Source organism: Delphinus delphis, chromosome 8 (assembly GCF_949987515.2).
Source record: "Delphinus delphis chromosome 8, mDelDel1.2, whole genome shotgun sequence".
Taxonomy (NCBI): Eukaryota; Metazoa; Chordata; class Mammalia; order Artiodactyla; family Delphinidae; genus Delphinus; species Delphinus delphis.
Genome location: NC_082690.1, coordinates 94,378,183 through 94,402,872, shown reverse-complemented (window position 1 = coordinate 94,402,872; position 24,690 = coordinate 94,378,183). Strand labels below are relative to the sequence as shown.

Below are 24,690 nucleotides of genomic sequence, written 5' to 3'. Positions count from 1 at the left end.
AGATTATAAAAATGCAAAGGACTGAATGGATATGCATACATACCATCAGTCATAATCCAATCCCTGATATATCTATCACTCAGCAGAGGCACTTTAAATCTACACTGTCCATCACAATAGTCACTAGCCACATGGCTATTAATTTTAATTTAATTTTAATTTCAATTAGATAAAACTAAAAATTCAGTTCCTCAGTTGCACTAGCCACATTTCAAGTGCTCAAAGGCCACATGTAGTTGGTGACTACCAAACCATACAGGGCACTTATAGAATATTCCCATTATTGGGCTTCCCTGGTGGCACAGTGGTTAAGAATCCGCCTGCCAATGCAGGGGACACGGGTTCGAGCCCTGTTCCGGGAAGATCTCACATGCCGAGGAGCAACTAAGCCTGTGCACCACAACTACTGAGTCTGTGTTCTAGAGCCCACAAGCCACAACTACTGGAGCCCGTGCTCAGCAACAAGAGAAGCCGCCGCAGTGAGAAGCCTGCACACATGAAGAGTAGCTCCCACTCGCCACAACTAGAGAAACCCCGTGCGCAGCAACGAAGACCCAATGCAGCCAAAAATAAAATAAAAAATAAATTTATTTAAAGAAAAATAAGAAATATTCCCATCATCATGGAAAGTTCTATTGGACGACACTGCCTTCGGTGAAACAGTTTCATATCAAATTACTGAGCGAATTCTTTCAATGTGGCTTTCTGCCTGCAGTAATGAAAACAGTGTGATAATTCAGAAGAAATGTTAAACAGAGGGGTAGTCAGAAGAAAATGAAATATATCATTTTTTCATAGGTTGAGAGGATGCAGGTTTATGTAAAAATTCATTCTTTGAAGTGACTAATCCAATTAATGGCAATACTAATTGGCAATGCTAATTTTGTTTAGCAAACTTTCCTCCCTGTAACGTAGACCTTTTTCTTAATGTACACCTTCAACATCACCATCTTTGGAGTTTGGGTAAAAGGAGCAATCTTCTAAAAGCTTTCCCATGTTAAAAGTCTGATCACTTTCTTCAAATTAATATATCACACTATACTTTTAAAGTATTTTATCTCCTAAAATATATAAAGCATATTTTATTTGGGACTCTAATAGCTAAATGTTAATTCTATAAAATCTAACTTTAGAATACACTTTGGAAGAGTTTCTTTCTAAAGCATTAAAATAAATATCTCTGCAAATTTATCTGAATTTAAAAGATGGCAAATCTATCCAGTACTAAGATTTGTATTTTATATCCATGAAGTAGATTCTTTTCTTTTGAAATATTAAACAAGCTTCCAAAAGCGGGATACAAAGATGGTTTAGAGCAATTGCACAAATTCAATGGAATTTTCAAAGAATTTCAAAATATAATGGTAAATTATTTACCCAGTTGAAAAAAAAAACTAAGTATGTTTGCTTTGGGCTCTCTTGGGAGGCAAAATATGTATTTATGTTCACGTACTAAATTAAAAACCAAAGGAAACTTCATTTTAATAAAAATCACCTTCAATATAAATTTTTAGAAAGTGTTTGGTGCTCATCAGTGCCCTCTAGAGTCAGTTATTACAGTTCAGAGTGAACCAGATCTTAAAACAGTAATTCATTATTTAAAATAAAAGTGATACGGACTTCTCTGGTGGCGCAGTGGTTAAGAATCCGTCTGCCAATGCAAGGGACACGGGTTCCGGCACTGGTCTGGGAAGAGCCCACATGCCACAGAGCAACTAAGCCCATGCGCCCCAACTACTGAGCCTGAGCTCTAGAGCCCATGCTCCGCAACAAGAGAAGCCACCACAACAAAGAGTAGCCCCCACTCGCTGCAACTAGAGAAAAGCCCGCGCACAGCAACAAAGACCCAACGCAGCCAAAAATAAATAAATAAATGCATTTTTATAAATAAATAAAATATCATAAAATAAAGGTAAATAATTTTTAAAGAACTTAAATCACAGTCAAATCATAATTTCCCCTCAAAAATTTCAAAATTCCCCTCTAAAAGTCCACTTTTTAAAAAATGAGTTCAGTTTGGCAGTGTCTCCTTTAGATATTTATATTGTTTTGCAAAAAGATGCTTCAAGTGAAAGACACTATGCCTTTTGAAGTTTACTATGCAAAGGTTCTTGCTCCAAAATCTGCATTTTTAAGATTTTTAAGTCATGTATTTTTATTTCTAGTTGTCCTCCATATGCCTAAATTTTAAGAATCACTCTATGTTTAAAAAAGCTTACCTAATGTATACTCCATGTATACTCCATTAAAATAATATATAATAATATTTCTTGAATATGTTGAAAATTTCAAATGACAATTCACTGTAAGGCCAGTTGGCCCAGGTTTTTGTACGTCAAGAAAAAGAAAGCCTGTGTTTACTATCTCTCAGATATCACCCACTAAATTATTTTAGTGAAACATATCTCCAAATTTCCACCAACACAAAAAAACTACCATCAAATCCCTTTATGTTTCAACTGAGTGATCCAGTTCTCCGACCATAGAAGTGCAGAGACACAGAGGAAGCCTGCAGGCACAATGTGCCCATCATCACGCAGCAGAATTCAGCACCCCCTAAGGCTGGCTTCATCCCCCAGCCCAGAGCTGCACAGGTACCAACCCGTGTTCTGAGCATGCGCCTCTGCAATGCTCTCAGGGGCTCAGGCACACGCAGTCACCATACCCACAGATGAAGCCCATGGTCACCAGAAGACCACTACGTTCAGGCCAGCAGTCAGAGCACAAGGCAGCAGCCCTTTCTGTTCAGAAAAGAGGGGAGTAGTGGTCCATTCACAATTTTCCGAATGCTTTAAATATGCATAGGTACAGAAGCAAGATGTTTATTGTGTACATCCACTAAATTTATTTCCGGTTTTCTTCTGTCTCTTTAAAAATTAAAAAAAAAAGTCATTGTTTAAGCTCATTCTAGGGGGAAAACTCCAATTACTCCCTACCCTCAGCTCTTACTAAACTTGCCTGATGTTTCATAAACTGCATACACCATACGGAGGGGACAAAACGGGGCAAAGCGTTCCATCAACTATTTTGATAAAGCAATGAAGTCAAAGCACTACTGATAAATCCCTCTTTGGATGTTCAACAAACCCATAAAGAGGAGGACTAATGCATAGTATTCTGGCTTATGAGGGGTAAAAACAAGCTCTTTCTTTTATGTAGAAAATAGTTATGCAGCTTGGCTCTTGATGTGTTACATCACCTCCTCTCTGCTGCTTATTACCTGGGCTATTTCACTGCCCTGTGTTTTCTCCACTGGAGGGCACAGTTAGCTAAAAGAAAATTTGGTGAAACCTAATTTGGTCTGTTCTACGGTTCCAGAAAAAGTATGGGTGGGAAATGAGGTTAAAGCTGCTCTTAGAAAGGGTGTTTCAGTAATATTTCTGAATTTTACCTATCGCGGTTCTCATTGAAAACCATTATAAAAGATAATCATTAATTGGCTAACAGCTAAAACAAAAAAATATATTCCAAACACCACTATCTATATAAAGTGTAAATAAAAGATGAGGCGGAAAGCAAAGAATGATTTTTTAAAATGGTGAAAATGACCCACTTCAGGTACAGAATAATCTAAAGAGCAAGTGCAAACAGAAATTCTCCTCTAAAACAAGCATATACACGACTACTACGGTCCCAACAAGGCATCACCATGAGAATGTGGTGTTGAATGACTCAGTTCTTTTGCAATGACATAAGTCATAAGCTCAGAAAAAATAGGTTTTATTTATTTTCTGTTTTTTGCATTATCATTTTAGAGATAAGCCAATAGGGGATGCTATTCAGCAGTTCATTTATAGCTGCCTTTTCTTTACAAGCCTAATCAATCATAAGGGTGTAGTTTCAATATGCTTAGGACAAAGATTAGTAAAAGAGACACAAATACTGCACTTCTCGATAAAGTCAATAAATGTACAGCTTTCAGAGGAGCTTATAAAACAACAGGCTTTTGTTGTTTTAAAAACTGCTTTTGAATAAAACTGTTTCTAGGCTCCAACTTATCAGTAAGCTTTCTAAGCTTTTATTGTGTTGAAAGTAAAGTGACGGAGGACAACTCTATGGATATTACCCAGGGAATCACTTTTATTAGGTCAAATGACAAAACATTAAAACTTAGCTTTTTATTACAGATAGATCAAATTAATTTTTTAAGGTAGCAAATGGGGCAGAATAACTTGGGTGGGATTAAGCCTTCAGAAAGATCTTCTAAGTATCATGTACATTTAATCAAATTACTCATGTTATTTTAAGCGCATCAAAGAAATCCAGAAGTTCCAGCTAGGATCTTCTACATAATTCAGTGGCAGGCAGACCAATCCTCTGCAGTCCTAAGAGAAGAAGGAATTCCATCTGCCTGATAACACAATTGATCGCTCCCAATCCTTTTCCCCATTTATTTAAATCATGGCTAACCATAAGAAGAGTCTTCCAGGCAGAAGGTGAACTAGTACTGAGTCTGTGCTGTAGATGCACAGGGAACAGCAAGGAGGCCAGTATGGTTGGAGTGGAGAGAGGCAACTGCATTCAGGTCTGAGTTCAAATGTCACCTCATGAGAAAATCTTGCCTAAGCACCCTATATAAAACTAGCAGGGATACAAACTTCCTCTCCATGCTCCTGTTATTCTCTATTGTCTACCTTGCTTTATTTTTCTCCTTAGTACATCTCATCGCAAGACTTACCAAATATTTATTTGTTTATTGTCCATCCTTCCCTATTAAAATGCAAGTTCCATGAAAGCCAACAATTGGCCCATTTTGTTCACTGCTATCCCCCCAGCACACCAAAGATGATCAAATATTTGTTGAAACAATTAAATGAAAGATTAATGATGGGAGTATGGAGACAGCTCGAGAATAGAAGATACAATATCCATGATATATGTTGTATGCCTGACATGAGGGGCCAATACCAAACAAGGGGCAGAAATGGTAGTAATATAAAAATGTAACAACAAATACAGAAGAAAAAGAGGCATAAAGACTACAGAATTAAAACTGGTGATAACAGCTGTCCTAGTCTTCTTATACTTGCCTTTGATCCGTTACCAGAGAGTCAGATTCTGTCACTAATCAGCAACAATACCTTACCTTAAATAATACCTGTTTCTTAAACACAAGAATAGTCATCTTTCCAAAACCATGAGTGTTTCACCTCTGAAAGAGGAAGGCAGGAAAAGAACACACACACACTCCCCTTCATTCAAGGGACAAAATTTGAGTAAGTTACCGAATCTCTCCTATCAGAAGTGACACACCCACACAAAGAAGCACAGCTTCCCTTGAGCCCCAGCGATGGTGCATGGCCAACCTGAAGCTTGAGAGGCCCGAGAGGCTTAATTTCTTATTGTACTACAGTCCTTTTAGACTTGGTCCTTGCATCACTGCTATTCAAGATGAACTCAATCTCTATCTTCTTTTTAAAATAGTATTTAGATTCACACATCAGGCTCTCCTGGTTCTTAAAACAAACTCAGCATCAGTAAGGCCATATCGCCATCGGAGATACAAAGCAGAATCCATGTCCCTAAGCTCCTGTATCTTTGTTCCAGCTTTTCAGTGACTCAGATGGCACACTTCCCCATTTGGAATTTAAGTAACACTGAATCTCCAACCTTATACTCGACTATTGTCCCAACCAGGAATATATGAAATGGATTTCATAATTTTTATATTAATAATACATTAATATGGGGAAATGGCAAAGCTAAGAATATACCACCAGGGTAATGAACACTACTGACTTCTTACTGGCTTTGAAATGGAATTAGAGAGAAATAAGCTCTGAGGATAGTAACAGACCCACACATAACATACACCCACCCCAGCTTCACTTCTTCATACCCAGTCCTGATCCTTTTCCAATTCAGTTGAACTACACTGGGTCAAAGTCTTCAGATTACTAGGTACTCCCTAAAAATAAAGTTACTTAGACTAACTTAAAGTAGACCATCTTGTGACATTTACTTCAAATTAATTGAAAACCCAATATTCCTAAATCATTTGGTAACAGTTCTCAAAGAATCTTGGCAATAAGACAGTTTTCACATACTTATACTCTTTGGCTTTATAAGCTGTAGACCTGACTAAAATAATTTAATGGCCTAATATGGCCAAGAACTCAATGACCAGCATAATCAGGAATGAGACTTTGTTTAATGAGTCGTGCAATCGTATCTCATACCAAAGCTGGCCTCCTTTCATCCATTTCAGTTTCAAATGAACTGCAATATATTGTTTATCCAAGTCTATAGGACCTTAAATCAATTATAAAATTTTACTCAAAACAAGAAAATCTCCCTACTTTTCTACTGAATCTGTAGGTTAGGAAGCTTTCAGCTGAAATAACAGAAATAGCTTTAAGAAAAATGGGGTTTATTATCTCAAAACAACAGGAAGTGTAAGGCACCACCAGAATGGGTGAATTCAGCAGCTCAGTGACGGAATCAAAGACCCAGATGCTTTCCATCTTTCTGCTCTGCAGCACTCAGTGTGCTGGTTCCTTCCTCAGTTTGTCCCCTCTGGTCCCAAAGACGGCTACAGGCAACACATCCTCACAGACCAATACCCTTCCTTCTGCCTCTTTTGAAAGGGGAGGAAAGCTTCTCAGAAGCCCTCGCTCCAGGAGATTTCTTACATCTCATTGGCCAGAACTGTGCTACATGCCCATTCCTAAACCAATCTCTAGCAAGGAAAGAGGAATCATCAAAGTAAGTGTAAACTACGATTGGGCCCCTGGATCTGAGGAGAGCGCCCTCCTCCTCTGAAGTATATGGTTGTCCAATACCTATACAAATCCAGCATTCTGTCAACAAGCAACCAACCACATCTGCCACAACTCCCTCAAATGCTGCACTCACTCTGTACTGACCACATGGCAACCATCTCCTGTTTAGTAGATCAGAATTAAATTATGGAGAGGAAAAGATTAATTCATACCTTAATGCAAATATAATCCTAATGAAGTTTGTTCAATATTTAGTCAGTCATCTGTATTTATAAAAAGTATAAAAACACTTAAAACTAAGGCTAATCCATCAACCACCCTGAGAGGTAGCAAAACTCCCATCCACAGTGAAATATTATAACATATATCAACTTATGCTTCAAATCTACTATATTTCTTTTATTATTTCCAGGAAATAATTCCTCCTACCTTTTCCTTGGTCTTTATTTGTTGCTTTGTTTAAAGAAAATGAAAGCAAGGGCAAATATGGTGAGGAAAATTAGAGCTAAACCGGTAGTGCCCTGTCCATATCCATCCTGACCACACCATTGGACAGCACATTCCAAATGTGTCTCTTCGCCCCAAGGGCTTTATCTGGTGGCTGAAGCCAGCAACACCCAAGTGCACAGTGGACATGAGTACTATCGAATTAATGTTCCTCACCACCAACAGTCCTCAACCAGTGACTAATGGCCATTGGTATATAAAATACTTGAGCTTCCAGGCCCTGCAGGTGAAGTAGCTCTGAAACTTGAGTTCTACACTAGCTACAGGTGATCACAGGGCTTGATAATAGCCCCTTTATTGGCTGTGTTCCCTTCCCTGTCTCCCTCCCTACTTGTATTTCTTGGGATCACCTTCCAAACAAACTGATTGCACTTGAGTCCCTGTCTCAGTATCTGCTTCTGGGAGAACCCAAAGATAGGAATGCAAAAGGAGAGAAAAGTAAATGTTTCCATTTGAAGAAACATTAACACACTGACAAAAAAAAAAAAGTAATTCACAATTTTCAAAGAAGTAATGTATTTTGAAGCAAGTATTATTAGAAGATTTGGGTTTTTATACATGGTCCTAATCTTTGTTATATTTTTAAAAATTAGAATCAAAGTACATCAGGAAACTATTTCCTCATATCAAAGATGATACTTTTGCTCTGGAGATCTAAAAAGCACCATTATGTCATCAGCGTCATAATTCATAAGAATCTAGCTTAAATAAAGGTTGGAACAGAAAACCTTTAACTAAAGAAAAAATACTCTGAATATCTTTAAGCCTGAGACAAAAACAGTAGGGTACTGAGTGAGAAATGACAGGAACTTCTAATTACCTCTTACAATAACGCTTCTAATACAATAATGGAACTTTAAACAGTTATGTCAAACTTGAGAGTCTTCCAATTACATCAGAGTTGAAATGACACCTCACTGCCAATAACTTAACTATATCCTTAATCCATTATACCTAACCATAGCCATTGCATATGTTAAAAATAAAGTTGAAGTATTTTATTTAAAATTAACATAATTTGTGGCTAAATTAGTTTAACTTTTAATTCAGAAACCCAGCTTACATCAACAAAGTTGTTTAAAAAAAAGTTTTAGGTACGTTCTAAAATGGACATATATTAGATAATCACATCAAAAGAAACTTAGGTGTTGATCGTGACAAATGTGCAACAGATCCCAAAATAAATCTCTGAAGCAATTTGAACCTCACACAAAGGCTCCAATCAACTCATGGGGCAATTCTATTTCTAGGTTTCTAACTGAAGATGGAACGGGGAAAAAGGCCCCATGTCCTGTTTGTGCGTAATGCTTTGTACAGTGTTTCCAGACACGATTCAGAGACTCAATATCTCTGAAGATATACAGAGTGGGTATTTTTAGACATATTTGATAGATGCAATAAACAGAGAGGCTGACTGAAAATTCCACAGACGATAAATGTCAAAGGAAGGTGGACTCTGAACTCAGGTCTTCTGATTGTGTTTCCCTGCTTTTCCGCCTAAAAAGGAAATAACAAACATTTACCAAACTAAGCCAAGTGCTACATGGGATACACTCAAACAGCTCAAAAATAATGTTCTCCTTGTCCTAAGATATGATATTACATGTTGAGGCTCCAAAGTTTCTACAGATCGTAAGATATAGCATATAATTTTTGACAACTATAAATGACTGCTGAGCCAAAGGATTTTGGTAAGGAACTCAGAACATCAGGCTTGGGCCAGTTCTAATCTACAGGAAGACTGCCGGACATCCACCCAGAACCACACGGGAATCACTGCTTTCCTCCCAAACCCTGCTCCTTCTCTTTGGGTTTCCGCAGTCGGTGCCCAGTGTCAGCCTCTATCGCCTCCTTCACCCGCACAACCTGCCTGTGACGAGGGCCCAGGACTTCTACCTCTGTCTCTCGTCTGACTCCCCCGCTCAGTCCCTGCCCCCCACGACCTTAATCCAAGCCACCATCACCCAGCGCCTGGCTTACCACCGCCACCAGTCTCCTGCTGGTCCCCCCATCTCCTGGGTGGCTCCCTCCACATCCATTCTCCAAAATGCCAGAGTAAGTGGTCCAAATACAAACTTGATCATGACATCTACTGCTTAAAATCTTTCAATGACTTCCCACTGCCCTGAGGCTAAATAAAACCCTCACGGAGCCTCAAGGTCCTTTAGGACTGGCCCGCTGCCCATTTCTCTAAGTCTTATCTCTTGCCTCTCTCCTCCCAAGGACTGTCTGCCCAAAGTTCTTGAATGCTCTCACTTTCCTCAAGGGCTTCACGCAAGTCTTCTCTCTGCTGGAAAAATTCCCCTGTTCTCCAACCCCCTCGCCCGCCCATTTCTCATTCATCAACATAGTTTGCAGAGTTCACAGGAGTTCCAATCCCAGGGTCTCCTCCACTTCCTAGCCATGTGCCTTCAGACAAACTGCTTGATCTCTCTATTATCTTAGCTTTCTTTCAGTCAAATGGGGATAGGACCTATGGAGTGCATGAGGAGTAAATGAACTCACTGAGGCATTTAGAAGAGTATCTGGTAAATGGTAAGCTTTTTAACAAACATTTTGTCTTATTACTATTATTAACATCACCATCATCTTCCTACTACCTCTTTTCTTCCACACCTTGGATTAAATGTGACTTCTTCCAGAAACCTTTAAAACCCTGAAGAGGTGTTCCCATAGCTGGCTCCTGCTAAACTTTTCAGAGCCGCTTATGTAATGATCTGTGTCCTCTACTAGAACAAAGAAGGTAGCGACCAAAGCTTTCTTGCTCACCACTAACTTCCAGACCCAGTGCGGTACACCAAGCAGACTGCCTTAAAATCACCCTTATCAGGAGCTTCGGCAGGAAATTTGGCAGGAGCCCCGACTCAGAAAACCTAGATTCAATTTCTTGTGTCATTTACTAGCTGTGTAACCCCTATACCACTCCCTGCAGCTCCCTCTGGTCCTGGAATATTATGTGGAAGTAATAACTACAGGGTGGTTATGGCAATCATTTGAGAATACTTGCAAGAGCAATTTGTAAATTAAGATGTCATCATTACGGTAAAATTTCATTAATTCAGCCTCCTCTAATTCAGAATGTGTGAACCTCATTGTCTAATCCCTGTTGTGTTTTTTTCACATTATCTATAAAGAGATCATCCCCTCCTTTCTCATGACAGGCAATGATAGGTATTGGAACACACAGATAAGCAGCTGCTCCCTGTTCCACAGCAATATTATGCCTGAATGTGCAAGATTAGGGGAGCTTGCTTACTTTAGTAGGTCTGTTTATGTGACAAGATGGGAGTTTCAGCAATCATTAAAGCAAGCTTGGCAATATTTCTACTGGAAGTGAGCTTGGTGGTGAGCAGGTACTGCCGGCATTACAGTAAAACCAATTTGGAGAATGAGTTTTCTACATACGAGGAAAGTTAAGGGAACTCTAAAACTGGAATTTAAACTTCTAAAGGATACTGCACCCTTTGCTGGCCGAGAAGCAATCCTAAAAACTATACAGTATTTCCTTGGCAATTTAGTGTCATCAACTTCATCTGTAGTTAGGGCTATAGGCACAGCCAAGACTATAGATAAGAGATAACGGATCGACCCACTTGGTTTGTAGCACTATACACAGTGAAAAAGTCCCCCGGTCTTAACATCCATGTAGGAGCGCACCAAGAGTAGGAAATAATGGTACCCTCGGGGCTACAGAGACGTGTGTCATTTCTTCGAGAGTTCAGGCTCCTGTACAGAGAAGGCTTCTCGCCCCATACCAGCTGCGGAAATGTGATGAAGCTCAGTTCTGCCAGCACCCTAACTGTTATCACTCATCACCTCTGCCTGTCCTCCTCGCCAGTTTTCCGCTCTTAATTCATCCCTGACAAATCTCTTCTATTCTGCTGTCAGAGTCTGCTGCTCATCACTCCTACCACTGCTTTTAATCAACCGAGCACCGACGCAACCCCCATTTTCTGCTCTGTGCCACTGACCCTCTTGCCTAAACAATCTCTAACCGGATGAATGAACCTGAGCAAGTCATTACCTCTTCCAGCTTATTTCCCTAATAGTTCAACTGAAGAGGTCACCAACAGCCCTTCCAGTTTTGTTATTCTATCATTAGTCTCTTCTGCCTCCTAATGATTTTTTAATTTTCTCAAGTTTCTCACAAAATGGCTGACTCAGCTTTTGTAGATTATCAACCAACTGCAGTATTCATTTCTTTCCATGAAGCAAACAACGCATATACTCAGTGCTCTGTGGTTAACCTTCTAGCAGTTATTAAGTATATACATTGACCATTCAATGCCTTTACTACCAAAGAGATTTTCCAGGAAATTCAGTTCAATGTCCCCAAAAAGACTGAAGGCTCTAGAAAGCGTGGGTTCATTTTTTCGGGCCTTTAAAATAACAAAAGTACATTTTGGTCAACACATCCTAGAATTCAGTTTTTTCACTCATTCATCTCAGCCTTACCAATTAGCAAGGTTTTACTGAAACTTTCATTGGAAGAGTCTTTCTTACTAAAAGAAAGCCTACTTGTAACAATTTTACAAAGACTTGGGGAAGGATAATAAATATATTACCAAAAATCCATTAATATTGAAATGTTTATTAAATCTGGCAAAGTGGTTGATTTCCTACAGCAATTTCCTAACACATGTATGAAGGAAGATTAGCTTATTACCAATGCTACACAAGGACATCTCTGCTCTCACTGCATTTCACACTTTCAAAACTGTTATCCTAGCTCTGCTACAATAATTCCATAACCAGTCTTTGTCTAATCAGCCTGGGTTTAATTTTAATCTAGCTTTTTAGGTGTCACTTGAGATTTTAAAACAAAGAGGAAAAAAGGTGTACAAATTATTTTGTAAAACATAACCAAAAGAATACAAAAAGCAAAGCAAAACACCCCATCCCCATCAAAATATAATTCAAAGAAAATATATTCATTCACTACATATTATTTATTGTGCACTCTCGAGGGGCTTGTAGTTTAGAACAGTCATGCGTGCAAGCACAGACACACACACAACCAACCAAAAAGGTAAAGTGTGGAAAAGCCCACAAAAAAGCACAAAACAAGCACTATCAGAGTTCCAAAAGTACATGATGGCTTCCATGTGGGCAGCTGCACATAAACATTCAGAATCTGGACTCTGAAAAGCAGGTAGAATTTCATGAACAGGAGGAGTAAGGAAGAGTGAACAACAAGAAAGAGCACTCCAGGCAGAGAGAGATCAACATTCAACAACACTGAAACTACTGAATGTCTCTGCACAAGCAAAAGGACACAGAAGCAGAAAGAAGCGGTAAGTACAGGCACTTCTGGGACACAAAGACATTCAGGGCAGTCTAGTTCCAGGGTCTATACTATGATAACTTCTTCCTGAGGTTATAGTCTATATTTTGTTTTTAGACTAAATAATTTCATTTTTAGAGGTGGGGAGACCACTAATATTTCTTAGATTTACAACTAATAAGAGAATATAGAAAGAGAAGATAATTCCCCACAAAAAATACATTATCCCTCAAAAACACTGGAATACCTGAATATTTTCATTCATTCAACAACTATGTATTAGCACCTATTCTGTGCAGGCTCTGTCCTAGGCACTTGAGATACATAAGTGAACAAGAGAGACAGATCTTTGTCTTCATGGTGCTTCCATTCTAACAGAGGTAGACAAACAAGAAATGTCATAAATGAGCAAAGTGTACAGTATGGGAGATGGTGACAAGTGCTATGACAAAGAGCACAAGTAGAGCAGGGGAACGGGGATCAGAGGGTGGAAGAGATCAGTCTGTAAGTTTAAAGGTAGGAGGGAAGGTTTCAGTGAGAAGATGATATTTGAGCAAAGACTGGAAGGAAGGAAGAAGACTCAGCCACATGCATATCTGGGGAAGAGCATTCAGGAAGAGGGAATAACCAAAGGCCAAGGCAGCAATGCCAAGCATGTTCAAGGAAGAAGGGAATGTGGCTAGGAGGGAGGGCGAGACATGGGCAGAGAGGAGATCAGAGGTAAAAGAAGGCAGGATTCAGGTGGTCAAAAGCCTTGTCAACCATAGGAAAAATCTGGGGTTTTCATCTAAACAGGATGAGATGGGAGACTGGAATTGAGGTATATACACTATCGATACTATGTATAAAATAGACAACTAATGAGAACATACTATATAGCACAGGGAACTCTACTTAATGCACTATGGTGACCTAAATGGGAAGGAAATCCAAAACAGAGGGATATATGTATACGTATAGCTGATTCATTTTGCTGTACAGTAGAAACTTACACAACATTGTAAAGCAACCATACTCCAATAAAAATTAATTTAAAAAATAAATAAATAAACAGGATGAGAAGACACTGGAGGGATCTGAGCAAAGGATCACATGATCTGACTAGAGCTTTTCAAGGATCACTGGCTGCTCTGTAAGAACTGATTATAGGGGAGCCAAGGTGGAATCAGAATGACAGGAGGCTGTTATAATAATCGAGGCAAGAGATTTGGGTGGCTTACACCAGAGTGGTAGAAGGAACTGGATACTGGATATTTTGAAGTTAAAGTCAGTAAGATTTCCTAATAGACTGTATGTGGGTGAGAGAGGAAGAGCTGAAAATGACCCAAGGTTTTTACAATGTAGTTGAAAAGTTGCACAGAGCCAGATTTTTCTAAGTCCATCGTATCTCAGGTTCACTAATGGGGACCATATTTCAAGGAACCACTTAGTAAATCTTTTCACAAAGGAAGCAATTCTCCTGGAGTACTGTGAATCACCTCCTAATCAATCTATTCACAGCTTCAGATTTCCAATAGTTTATCTGCTGAGTGAACTACATTATTTCTTGGTTTCAACAATCCCTTTTCATCAAATAAGAGCAATGTATACAAATAAAGATGTCTTAAATATATGTTACTTGGCATCCATAAAAACACACAAGATGTTACATGAGAACCTCATTTACATCTCATTTCACTGTCATAATAACCCTGAAAAGTAACAGCCCTATTTACTAGATGAAGAACGTTATGCTCAGAGGTTAGCAATCTTTGTCCAAGGTCAAACTTCTTAGCAAGTAGCAAAGCTCAGACCTGCTGTACTGACCCTAAAGCCAATCTTCCCGTTAGCGCTACTGTTCCCCAATGTCATACTCCTGAGAAGCAGTAATTGTTCAAAATCTTTAGTTTTCTAGTCTTTCCTCCCTTCCCCCAATGACTAGATCATTTAAGTAGAAATAACTTCACTTAACAGTGGTAAGGATAACTTTTCAGAAACTGGATAGTCTCCCTGGAATTGCCAGTTAGAGACCACGCAAACACGTTTTTTCACCAGACAAAATGAATAAGAAAACAAAGCATTCGGATGTGTGGCAGGCTCCTCAACAAACACGTTTTTTCACCAGACAAAATGAATAAGAAAACAAAGCATTCGGATGTGTGGCAGGCTCCTCAACTATCACACCACAGTTCTATGGAGTGACCTCGAGAAAGCAATAACCCAGTTTCAGGGTTCATTCAACGTTATCATCCAGTCTCTGGTCAAGAGTAGAACTTCCCATACCACAGTGATTAGATTTTCCCCCAGGGAGAAATAGTCTTTGAAAGATGATAACCAGAAAGTGCACAAAAATGGCCTCCCGTACTATAAAGTACGAATTTACATTTTTTAAAGGCAATTTTAACTGAGATTATCTGAATAACCTGCTCTTCTCTATCTCTGTGACAATGCAACAGCTTCAGAAAGATCATAGAAGCAAAAACTTCTGTTTAAAGTTGCAACTCAGGGCTTCCCTGGTGGTGCAGTGGTTAAGAATCCGCCTACAGGTGACACAAGTTCGAGCCCTGGTCCAGGAAGATCCCACGTGACGCGGAGCAACTAAGCCTGTGCACCACAACTACTGAGCCTGTGCTCTAGAGCCCGCAAGCCACAGCTACTGAACCCGAGTGCCACAACTACTGAAGCCTGAGCACCCAGAGCCCGAGCTCCACCAGAGAAGCCACCAAAATGAGAAGCCCACACACCACAATGAAGAGTAGAACCCTCTCTCCACAACTAGAGAAAGCCCACTTGCAGCAACGAAAACCCAACGCAGCCAAAAATAAATAAATAAATTTACTTAAAAAAATAAAGTTGCAACTCAGCATTACCCTTCTGCTTAAAATCCCCACAATTGTCTTCCATGTTCTTAAACAGCCCTGCTCACTGCCCCTGAGCCCCTCTCCACTCCCATCTTACATCATGCCTACCCTTCCTTGGCTCCAAGTGCTCAGGCCTTGTTTTAAGGGGACCCTGCTCTTTCCCACCTCAGGAGCCTAGCACCTGCTGGTCCCTCTGCTCTGTCTGCTACTCTTCACTTCCCTTCAGATCTCAGCTCAGTCATCACTCTGACCTTCCTTCACAAGCTCCCATAGAACCAAGTGTGTCTGCTTTCCACCACTTAACAGGGCAGTTTGTTTCTGATTCCTGTTTGCCGTCCCACTGGTCTGTTACAAGGTCCATGGCCAGCCTCAGGAGGATGTGGACGGTGGGTGGACAAATGAACAGTGTTGGATCACACTCTCCACCAAGATGGTGAAGGCTTCACCCTCCCTGCCTCCTAGCCTTAATCGTAATCTATCCCAGAAGGCAGAGATATAAATTGCTATATTTTAATATTTTTATGTTCAGGAAAGATGAGCAGGAGAGAAATGGAATAAAGGATCTGTGCAACAGACTGAATTCATATGCTAGAAACAAAAATGTATATGTTGAAATCCTAACCCCCTCAATATAATGGTTTTGGGAGGTGATTGGGTCATGAGGGTGGAGCCCTAACAAATGGCATCAGTGCCCTTATAAGACACCCCAGAGAGCTCCCTGGCCCCTTGTCATGTGAAGACAGAACAAGAAGACAGCTATCTATAAACTAGGATGCAGTTCCTCATCGGAGACCGAATCTGCCAGCACCTTGATCTGACTTCCCAGCCTCCAGAACTGTGAGAAATGTTTGTTGTTTAAGCCACCTAGCCTATAGTATTTTTGTTAGAGCAGCCCAAACGAACTATGACACACTATTAAATTTCTTTTAACTTATCCTTATCTACAAATGGCTTTAAAGGCAATGGAATTGATCTATTCAAATCCACTTACCAATGTATTCTCACTAACCAAATCTTTCAATAATTTTTTTCTGAAACTGAAAGAAATCATCCTCAACCAACAAAAACAAACAGAAAATTAGTTTTGAAGCTCAATACTCTCACTTGAGTGAGAGTAGCAAAGGTAATCTCAGTTTGCTGAAGATGCAGCCAGCCAGCTATTAACCTTTTCTTACTAAGCCTTATCTTGTCAATTAGCTCAAGTGATTAGTATATAATGCTACAAAGACTAATAATATTACTAATAAGTTATTAAGCATTTATGTACTAGGCACTGCACCACCTGTTTTACACAGAACAAGTATTCTCATTTACCCTTCACAACAATCCTATGAAAACAGGTGCCAGTATTATCCCCATTCTGTAGATGAGGAAAGTGAGGCTCACAGATGTCTACTACCTCACTCAATGTTACACTCTAGTTTAAAGTAGAGGAGCTAGAATCCAAGTCTAGATTTGAGTCTCCGAGTCTCAGGTTTGACCCTTAAATAGGAAAATTATTATTGCACAGAAAGGAAGACGAAGAACAGAAAAAAAAAAAAAAAAAAAGGAAGCAGGAGACAATGGAGGCTGGTGTGAGGTTGGAGGAAACAGCTCAGAGTACAGAGGCTGAATTTCTAATTCCAGGAAACCATCCTCTTTGGTTTTTCCTCCAAATAAGACCAGGGCATGCTTTTAGGGCCGATCCTCCAGTTACATCTGTTTCCTCTTACACAGCTCTAGCCCTAGTGCTTTAAGGTTGCCGCTGCTAACTCCAATCTGGAGACTGTTCCATTTAGGCCTATGGACTCCCTTTTCAGAGATGAAGTGAAGAATTAATAAATATCTTCAAGAACTTTTATGACTAAGTTCATCTGTTTCTCTGCCCTCCACCATCTGGCTGCTTTAAAAAAAACAAAACAGGGCTTTCCCTGGTGGCGCAGTGGTTGAGAGTCCGCCTGCCGATGCAAGGGATACGGGTTCGTGCCCTGGTCTGGGAAGATCCCACATGCCGCGGAGCGGTTGGGCCCGTGAGCCATGGCCGCTGAGCCTGCGCGTCCGGAGCCTGTGCTCCGCAATGGGAGAGGCCACAACAGTGAGACGCCCGCGTACCGCAAAAATAAATAAATAAATAAATAAAATTAAATAAATAAATAAATAAAAATAAAAAAACAAAACAAACAACCAAACAAAAAAAACAACTTTTTAAAAAAACACTGCGATCAACATCAAAAACAAACTCACCAGCAAGAACAGGTCTACCAGAATGTCAACAAGGAGCATATTACACTAACCAAGCTGGACCTCCGGAGATTCACTAAATCCATTTGAGAACGCCAGACTGATAAACAGAAAACAGCATTCAAGGTCTGGTCCAGCCGTATTGATGACAGTCAAACCCTTCGCTTTGTTAAGAAGCACCTTGAGCGCCTTTCCAATGTGTTCCCATGCAACAAGATTCACGGTTACAAATCTGAAGAAAATCCCAAGCTACTTGATTCCAAAATGTGCTACTTATCCTGCAATGGTTCCAGAATTACCAAGCATGTCCAGATTTGAAAGTGTGCCTTAAATCAAAAAGCAATAAAGTTCCTAAGGTATAAAGGAATCTACCCCAAGTATCCATGTAGTCTGTAAGCCAATCCCCACCACACACAGCATGTAGATGCTGCATAAAGGACAACTTGGCTTTGCATCCTGATCCTGTAACTCACCAGCTATGAAACCACAGACGAAGTCATTTACCTAAGCCCCTGTTTCCTTCTCTGTACACTGGGGATTTTGGAGCACAACTCAAAGAGAAATTAATGATAATCTATGTGAAGTGCCTAGAACACTTCAAGCATTCAATAAGTGATAGTAATATTTCTTCTGGACTTGCCAAATTAAATAACATTTCATACATACATATGTACATACATAATCATGTGGTACCTCAAAACTTAGTTAAAGAAAGGGACCCACTGTCAGTGGGCCCGGGTCACTCAAGTAGCCTTCAACAGTTTGAGGTAACTAGACCAATCCTGCATAGCTGTCCAATGTAAAAACAGAAATTACACACCACACCTGATTTTGAGAATCTGATTCTTGGAGCTTGGCTAAGCAGAGCCAGCTTTGATGAATGGCTTTTCCACGGAAGAACCCCACCACCCCATACCCCTTTTTTTTTTTTGCAGTACACGGGCCTCTCACTGTTGTGGCCTCTCCCGTGCGGAGCACAGGCTCCGGATGCGCAGGCTCAGCAGCCATGGCTCACGGGCCCAGCCGCTCCGCGGCATGTGGGATCTTCCTGGACCGGGGCACGAACCCATGTCCCCTGCATCGGCAGGCGGACTCTCAACCACTGTGCCACCAGGGAAGCCCTCCCATACCCTTTTTAAGTCCTCATTGTCTACTGAATTAGGAAAACCTTGCAATACTACAGAGCCAAATGAGTTCCATCGCTTTGGAAAATCTCAGGGATCTGATAGTGCAGATGTGCAGAGGGCAAAATGCAGAGAAGACGACCCTTTGCAAAATCTAACTCACTCCACAGAATGGACTATTTTTTGTTGTTGTTGTTAAACTTCATAGTTTATTTGGATTTCATTAGTTTTCCTTTTTTTAAATTAATTTTTATTGGAGTATAGTTTGCTTTATAATGTGTTAGTTTCTGTTGTATAGAAAAGTGAATCAGCTATACATATACATATATTCCCTCTTTTTTGGATTTTCTTCCCCACAGAATGGAATATTAATCAGCAATTTAAAAAAAAAAAAAAAAGGGCTTCCCTGGTGGCGCAGTGGTTGAGAGTCCACCTGCCGATGCAGGGGACACGGGTTCGTGCCCTGGTCCAGGAAGATCCCACATGCTGCAGAGTGGCTGGGCCTGTAAGCCATGGCCATTGGGCCTGTGCATCCAGAGCCTGTGCTCCGCAACGGGAGAGGCCACAACAGTGAGAGGCCTGCGTACCCAAAATAAAAAAATGAAGCCACTGAAACATGCCACAACATGAAGGAACCTTGAAAACACTGTGCTAAATCAAAGAAGCCAGCCATCAAAAACTTCACATTATCTCATTCGATTTACATGAAATATACAGAATAGGGAAATGTATATTGACAGAAAAAGGGGGTGGGAATGAGGGAGTGACAGCTAATAGGTACAGGGTTTCTTTTAAGGAAGATGAAAATGTTCTAAAATTAGGTTATAATGATGGTTGCGCAACCCTATGAATATAATAAAAACCTTGACTTGTACACTTTAAAATGGGTAAACTGTATGGTCTATGAGTTATATTTCAATAAAGCTATTTTTAAAATCTAACTCATTAACTGATTAGTGGATCCTTCATTCTTTGCTGCCTGGAGCTATATCCTCTCCTTTAGAAACTAAGAGCTCAGAGTTGCACCTATCACCTCCACTTTATTTTTATTTTTTTATTTTTTTTTAAAGATTATTTATTTATCTGGCTGTGTTGGGTCTTCGTCGCTGTGCACGGGCTTTCTCTAGTTGCAGCGAGCGGGGGTTACTCTTCGTTGTGGTGCATGGGCTTCTCATTGTGGTGGCTTCTCTTTGTTGCAGAGCACGGGCTCTAAGCGTGCCGGCTTCAGTAGTTGCAGCACGTGGGCTCAGTAGTTGTGGCTCACGGGCTCTAGAGCACAGGCTCAGCAGTTGTGGCGTACGGGCTTAGTTGTTCTGTGGCATGTGGGATCTTCCCTGAAGAGGGCTTGAACCCGTGTCCCCTGCATTGGCAGGCGGATTCTTAACCACTATGCCACGAAGGAAGTCCCCACTTTATTTCTATATCAATCATTTCAGATAAACTCCAATGATGGAAACTTGCTCAAATAAATGCAAAATGTGTCTACGCTCAAACCAAATTCTACAGATTACATTCTCTGTTGCTCCACAGCAAGGACTATTCACTTCTTAGCACAAACTGACCACTTCTGTTAGCAATCTTCTTTTCATTACTTGCTACAGTGACCTTCAAACAACTTGAAGCTCCACTTTCACAGGATCTCTTTGTTCTTGGAAAAGATACAGAAAGTATCACATGACAATGGCAGGCAAGAGAGCCTCACCTCCTAAATTGGCTAAACCCACCTGCTAGGGACCTAGTGAAATCAGCGTAATTCACTTGAGTGGGACTGTTACTGGAGAAAACTAGGGAAGGAATGACCCAGCTCTTGATTAGAAGATGAAGGAGATAAATTAGAGCATGGGCCGTGTAATGGATGGTATTAAAAACCTACTGGACTAAGAAATCTGGGGTATGGAATATTTTTACAGATTGCAAAGCACAACTGTATTTCGGGGATTTTCCAAGGTTTTTTTTTTTTAAACGTCTAGAAGAGCTTATATCTGATCAATATGCCAGTTACTGTGGGAAAAGACAAAAAATGAGGACCCACAGTCCCTGCCTCTCAGATTCTAAAATCTGAGGGGGAGAAATTAAACATACTCACATACAGAGACTTAAGAATAACAAGTATAAAAATATACTACCAACTCAACACATATTATGTAATACTTAAAATAATTGGTTATGGAAAGGAAGATGTTAAATAAACATCAGTATTAAAAACTTAGGCAATGCCTCCCTAATGACACCAAGGTGCCCTAAAACCGAGTTCCCTTATTGAGTTTATGATTATTCTCTTTACCCAAAACTTTATTCCTTCTCTGGTCCCCTCTGACCTCAATCCTGTTCTAACTGAACACTAATCAACCAGAGTCAGATGACTGAAACTGCCACTGTCCATATAACATCATTAATGTACTAAAACTGCTGTTGTCAATGGCATCATTAACGTATAAACTCAGGTTGTTTCTCCACTACAAGATGAGCTCACAGACCCCTGAGCCACGGACCACCTGGCCTGGGAATCATAAACCAGAGACACCCTCACTCCCAAAACTATGATTAGGAAATGTCACAGAAATGTCCCTATGATGATTAACCCCAGCCTCTCTGTTCTTTCCCGTGGAAAAAAAAAAAAAAGAAAGAAAAAAAAAACAGAACCTTAAACTCAAAGACCAAGTTGAAGTGGATCTGAGGCTTGTCTCCCACTCCCCTGCTTGGTGCCCTGCAAATAAACCCTTACTTTGTTGCAAACACTTACTGTCAGAGTTTGGCTTTCAGCACCACAGGCACAAGAGCCCTTGCCTGGTTACGTTAATAATTGGTTGAACAAATTACCTATTTTTAATCACAATTTAACCCTAATTATTCAAGTGTCATCTCTGCTGGTTTGTTTTTCAAATTATTTCAGTTTTTCTTTGTTTTTCAAAGATTCCCTGAATTTGGAGAGATAAAGGAAGACGTATTTTCTTTTAAGATCCAGGCCCCCACATGTAAGTAATGTTAAAAATAACAACTTCATTATTTCTTCTACTTAAGTACTTAAAAAAGACAGTTTTCCCAACAAGTGAACTGGACAACATTTCACTTTATGATACTATGATCCTCTCTGTTATATCCCAGTGTTCTAGTTCAAATTTCATTTCCAAATCTTTTAAACATTGCCCTTAATTTATCAAACATCCTTCCTCTGGGGCCAAATCTTTTCAATATAAATAATACTTATGAAATGACAATGTCATATCACTTGGCTTTTTACTATGGATTCATATACAGATGACTTGGTCCCTTTGAGTTATTAGCCACTATGGTCAATTTTAGATCGTTAAAAAAAAAGTCATTACCATAAGTCTTTGCTTACAAATTATAAAACTTACTCATCTTGATATATGATTTCCTAAAGCACTAGAGTCTTGTTCAAAAGTCAACAAGCGGACTTCCCTGGTGGCGCAGTGGCTAAGAATCCGCCTACCAATGCAGAGGACATGGGTTCAAGCCCTGGTCCAGGAAGATCCCACATGCGTCGGAGCAGCTAAGCCCACGTGCCACAACTACTGAAGCCCGCACACCTGGAGCCCGTGCTCCGCAACAAGAGAAGCCCCAGCAATGAGAAGACTGCGCACCGCAACGAAGAGTAGCCCCGCTCACCACAACCAGAGAAAGCCCACGCAAAGCAACGAAGACCCAACACAGCCTAAATAAATAAAGCCTTCATTAAAAAAAAAAAAGTCAAAAAGCAAGTTTTCCAAACCTGACAACCAAGAATTTGGGCTTATCAACCGTGAAATTACAATCTTGATTATAATCAAGCTGAGCACTTCACTTGCTTTTTCAACGATCAAAAGACAATTAAGTGACTTTTTAAAATATGTATTATGTTAATAGCTGCTTCACATATTCATTCCTACTTGAGATGTTTTCTCCTTTTGTTGCTGTCCCAAAATGTTAATTTATTATGTTTTTCCTACTAAGTTGTTGAAATGTTTTTGAGTGAATAAAGTTCAGAACATGGAGTGACATTATTTGTGTACCTTATTTGAGCCTAGTCTGAAAGCAACCCCTAACCACTCCAAAATTCAATAAAATGCTTTGTGAAGTGTACATTCAATTATAAAACAGCAGAATGAATAATCACATCGGAGAACGGCACATCACTCGGTTTAAAAAAAAAGCTAAAAGAAACAAAAAATAAGGAAAGAAAATCAACAAAAAAGGCAGAAAAAGAAAATCAATAAGCGCAAAACTTTCCTCAGATGTTTCCCAACTTCTCCAATCTGACCTTTCTCCTCCATCCTCAAAATCCCCCGACTAGATGGAACAAGACCTGTTTGTTTAGCTCACTCTTTCTGGGAATACTTTTTCCTGCAAATGTCCTTCTGCAGAAAGTATTTCCGATTTCTACATGAAGAGTACCGTTTTGCAGAAGCAATAATTCTTGCTACTCATTAGGACTCCAGAACAGTTTACCAATTTTTTTTGTAAATTACCTGAACTAGGCCGAATCCAAGGTTCCAAAGAGCAGAAAGTCTTCTGAAATTCTATGTCCTCTTCCTCCACCCTCGCCTCCCAAAAGGCAACAGAATGCTTTTCATCCTGAGCACAGGGCCAGTATTCAAGCCAAAGACTTTGTTTTAAAAACACTCATAAGGGGCGAGCCAAGGTGCGTAGAGTGCGACTAAGGAAGCAAGCAGCAAGGCGACTAACTCCGTGAACCCGGAACGGCTTAAAGAACACAAGCCCCAGGGAGTTCAGGCCAGATTTCTCCCGCGCCCACCAACTGGCCCTTTAGATTCGCTGACTTAAGCCAGCAATGTATTTAGTATTTAAAAACTCTAGAAGTCTAAGCAAGCCAGAAAATGGCTTAGGCGACAGGCGGGTATGCGGGACGCAGTAATCTCAGAATGGAGGAGAGGGGAGCTGGGGATGGGAAGGCCAAGCGCTGGGCCCAGAAGTGGTCAGCGCGTACCAGGCCCGGCCGGGAGCCGCGCGAGCCGCAGCAGGAGCGAGGGGGCCGGCGGCCCTCGATTCGACTCACCTGCCCATTCACCGAGCCCTGGTCCGACCCCCGGCTCGTGACCCAAACCCCAGACCCGAAGGGCCGTGAAGAGCGAGCAGGAGATGCGCAGAGCCAGGTAGGCCACGGTGCCCGCGCCCACCCAGTATAGGAAGCCGGCGGCAGGCAGAGAGCTCTCCATGGCTTTCAACCAGGCCTCACTACCTTCGTGAATGGAAAAAACAAACGAATGAATGCAGGAAGAGGCGCTGGCCGTGAAGATGAGGACTACCGTAATAGGCGCTGCTCCTACACAGCTTTGGGCCTAAACCCCGCCCATGGCACCACATCCGTGCCGCCATTGGTGATCTATCTTTCTCTCTGCCTGTAGTGCGTCGGTCATTGGCTGACCCTAGTTTCACTGCCCCGCCCACGACCCCCCTTGCTCTCACCGAGCAGCGTTTCCGTTCTAAGGAGGCGGATCGCTCACCTGCCAATCAAACTTCAGTCCCGCCCAACGTGTCCCCACGCCCCCAGGATTCAGCCAGAGGGTTGCAAGTCTCACCGCCGCCAAATCGCTCAGGTCTCTCATTGGCTGGAGAAGGCCTCGCGATTACCGAAGGTTGTGCTCCGATTGGCCAATCAGACCCAGTCTGGTTTGAGCTTGGGTTTGAGGAGGGAATGGGGTCAGAGACACCGGTAGTGAATGAGAAGATTGTAGTAAGAAGTGGAGCCATGGTTTTATTTTCACATCTTTGTTAAATGTGCTGTCGTTGTTCCCGTAAGCTTTTCCGAATATAGGTTTGCATCTCCTGTTTCTGTGCCGTCCCCACGACACACCTTCGCTCCGGTTACACAGCCTTACGGAGGGCCTTCTAAATGCCAGGCGTCCCTCCCGCGCGGAGCATTAAATAACATAGTTCCCAATGTCTTGGAGTTCAAGGCAAATAACTTCATGGCGTCAAATGACTATAATACGCAATGGCATAAGAGCTATAAAATGAATGAAAGATACATT

The 24,690-nt window shown here is 40.8% G+C and overlaps 1 protein-coding gene across 1 annotated transcript in view; it reads right to left on the bottom strand.

Annotated features, from left to right (window-relative positions):
- Positions 1–23,976, bottom strand: part of HSD17B12 (hydroxysteroid 17-beta dehydrogenase 12) — a 163,297-nt gene extending 139,321 nt beyond the window's left edge. The window contains exon 1 of the mRNA XM_060018744.1: positions 23,715–23,976. Within this exon, the coding sequence (XP_059874727.1) occupies positions 23,715–23,874 (160 nt within the window). The 5' untranslated portion in view covers positions 23,875–23,976. The remainder of the gene's footprint in view (positions 1–23,714) is intronic.
- Between the last annotated feature and the right edge of the window lie 714 nt (positions 23,977–24,690).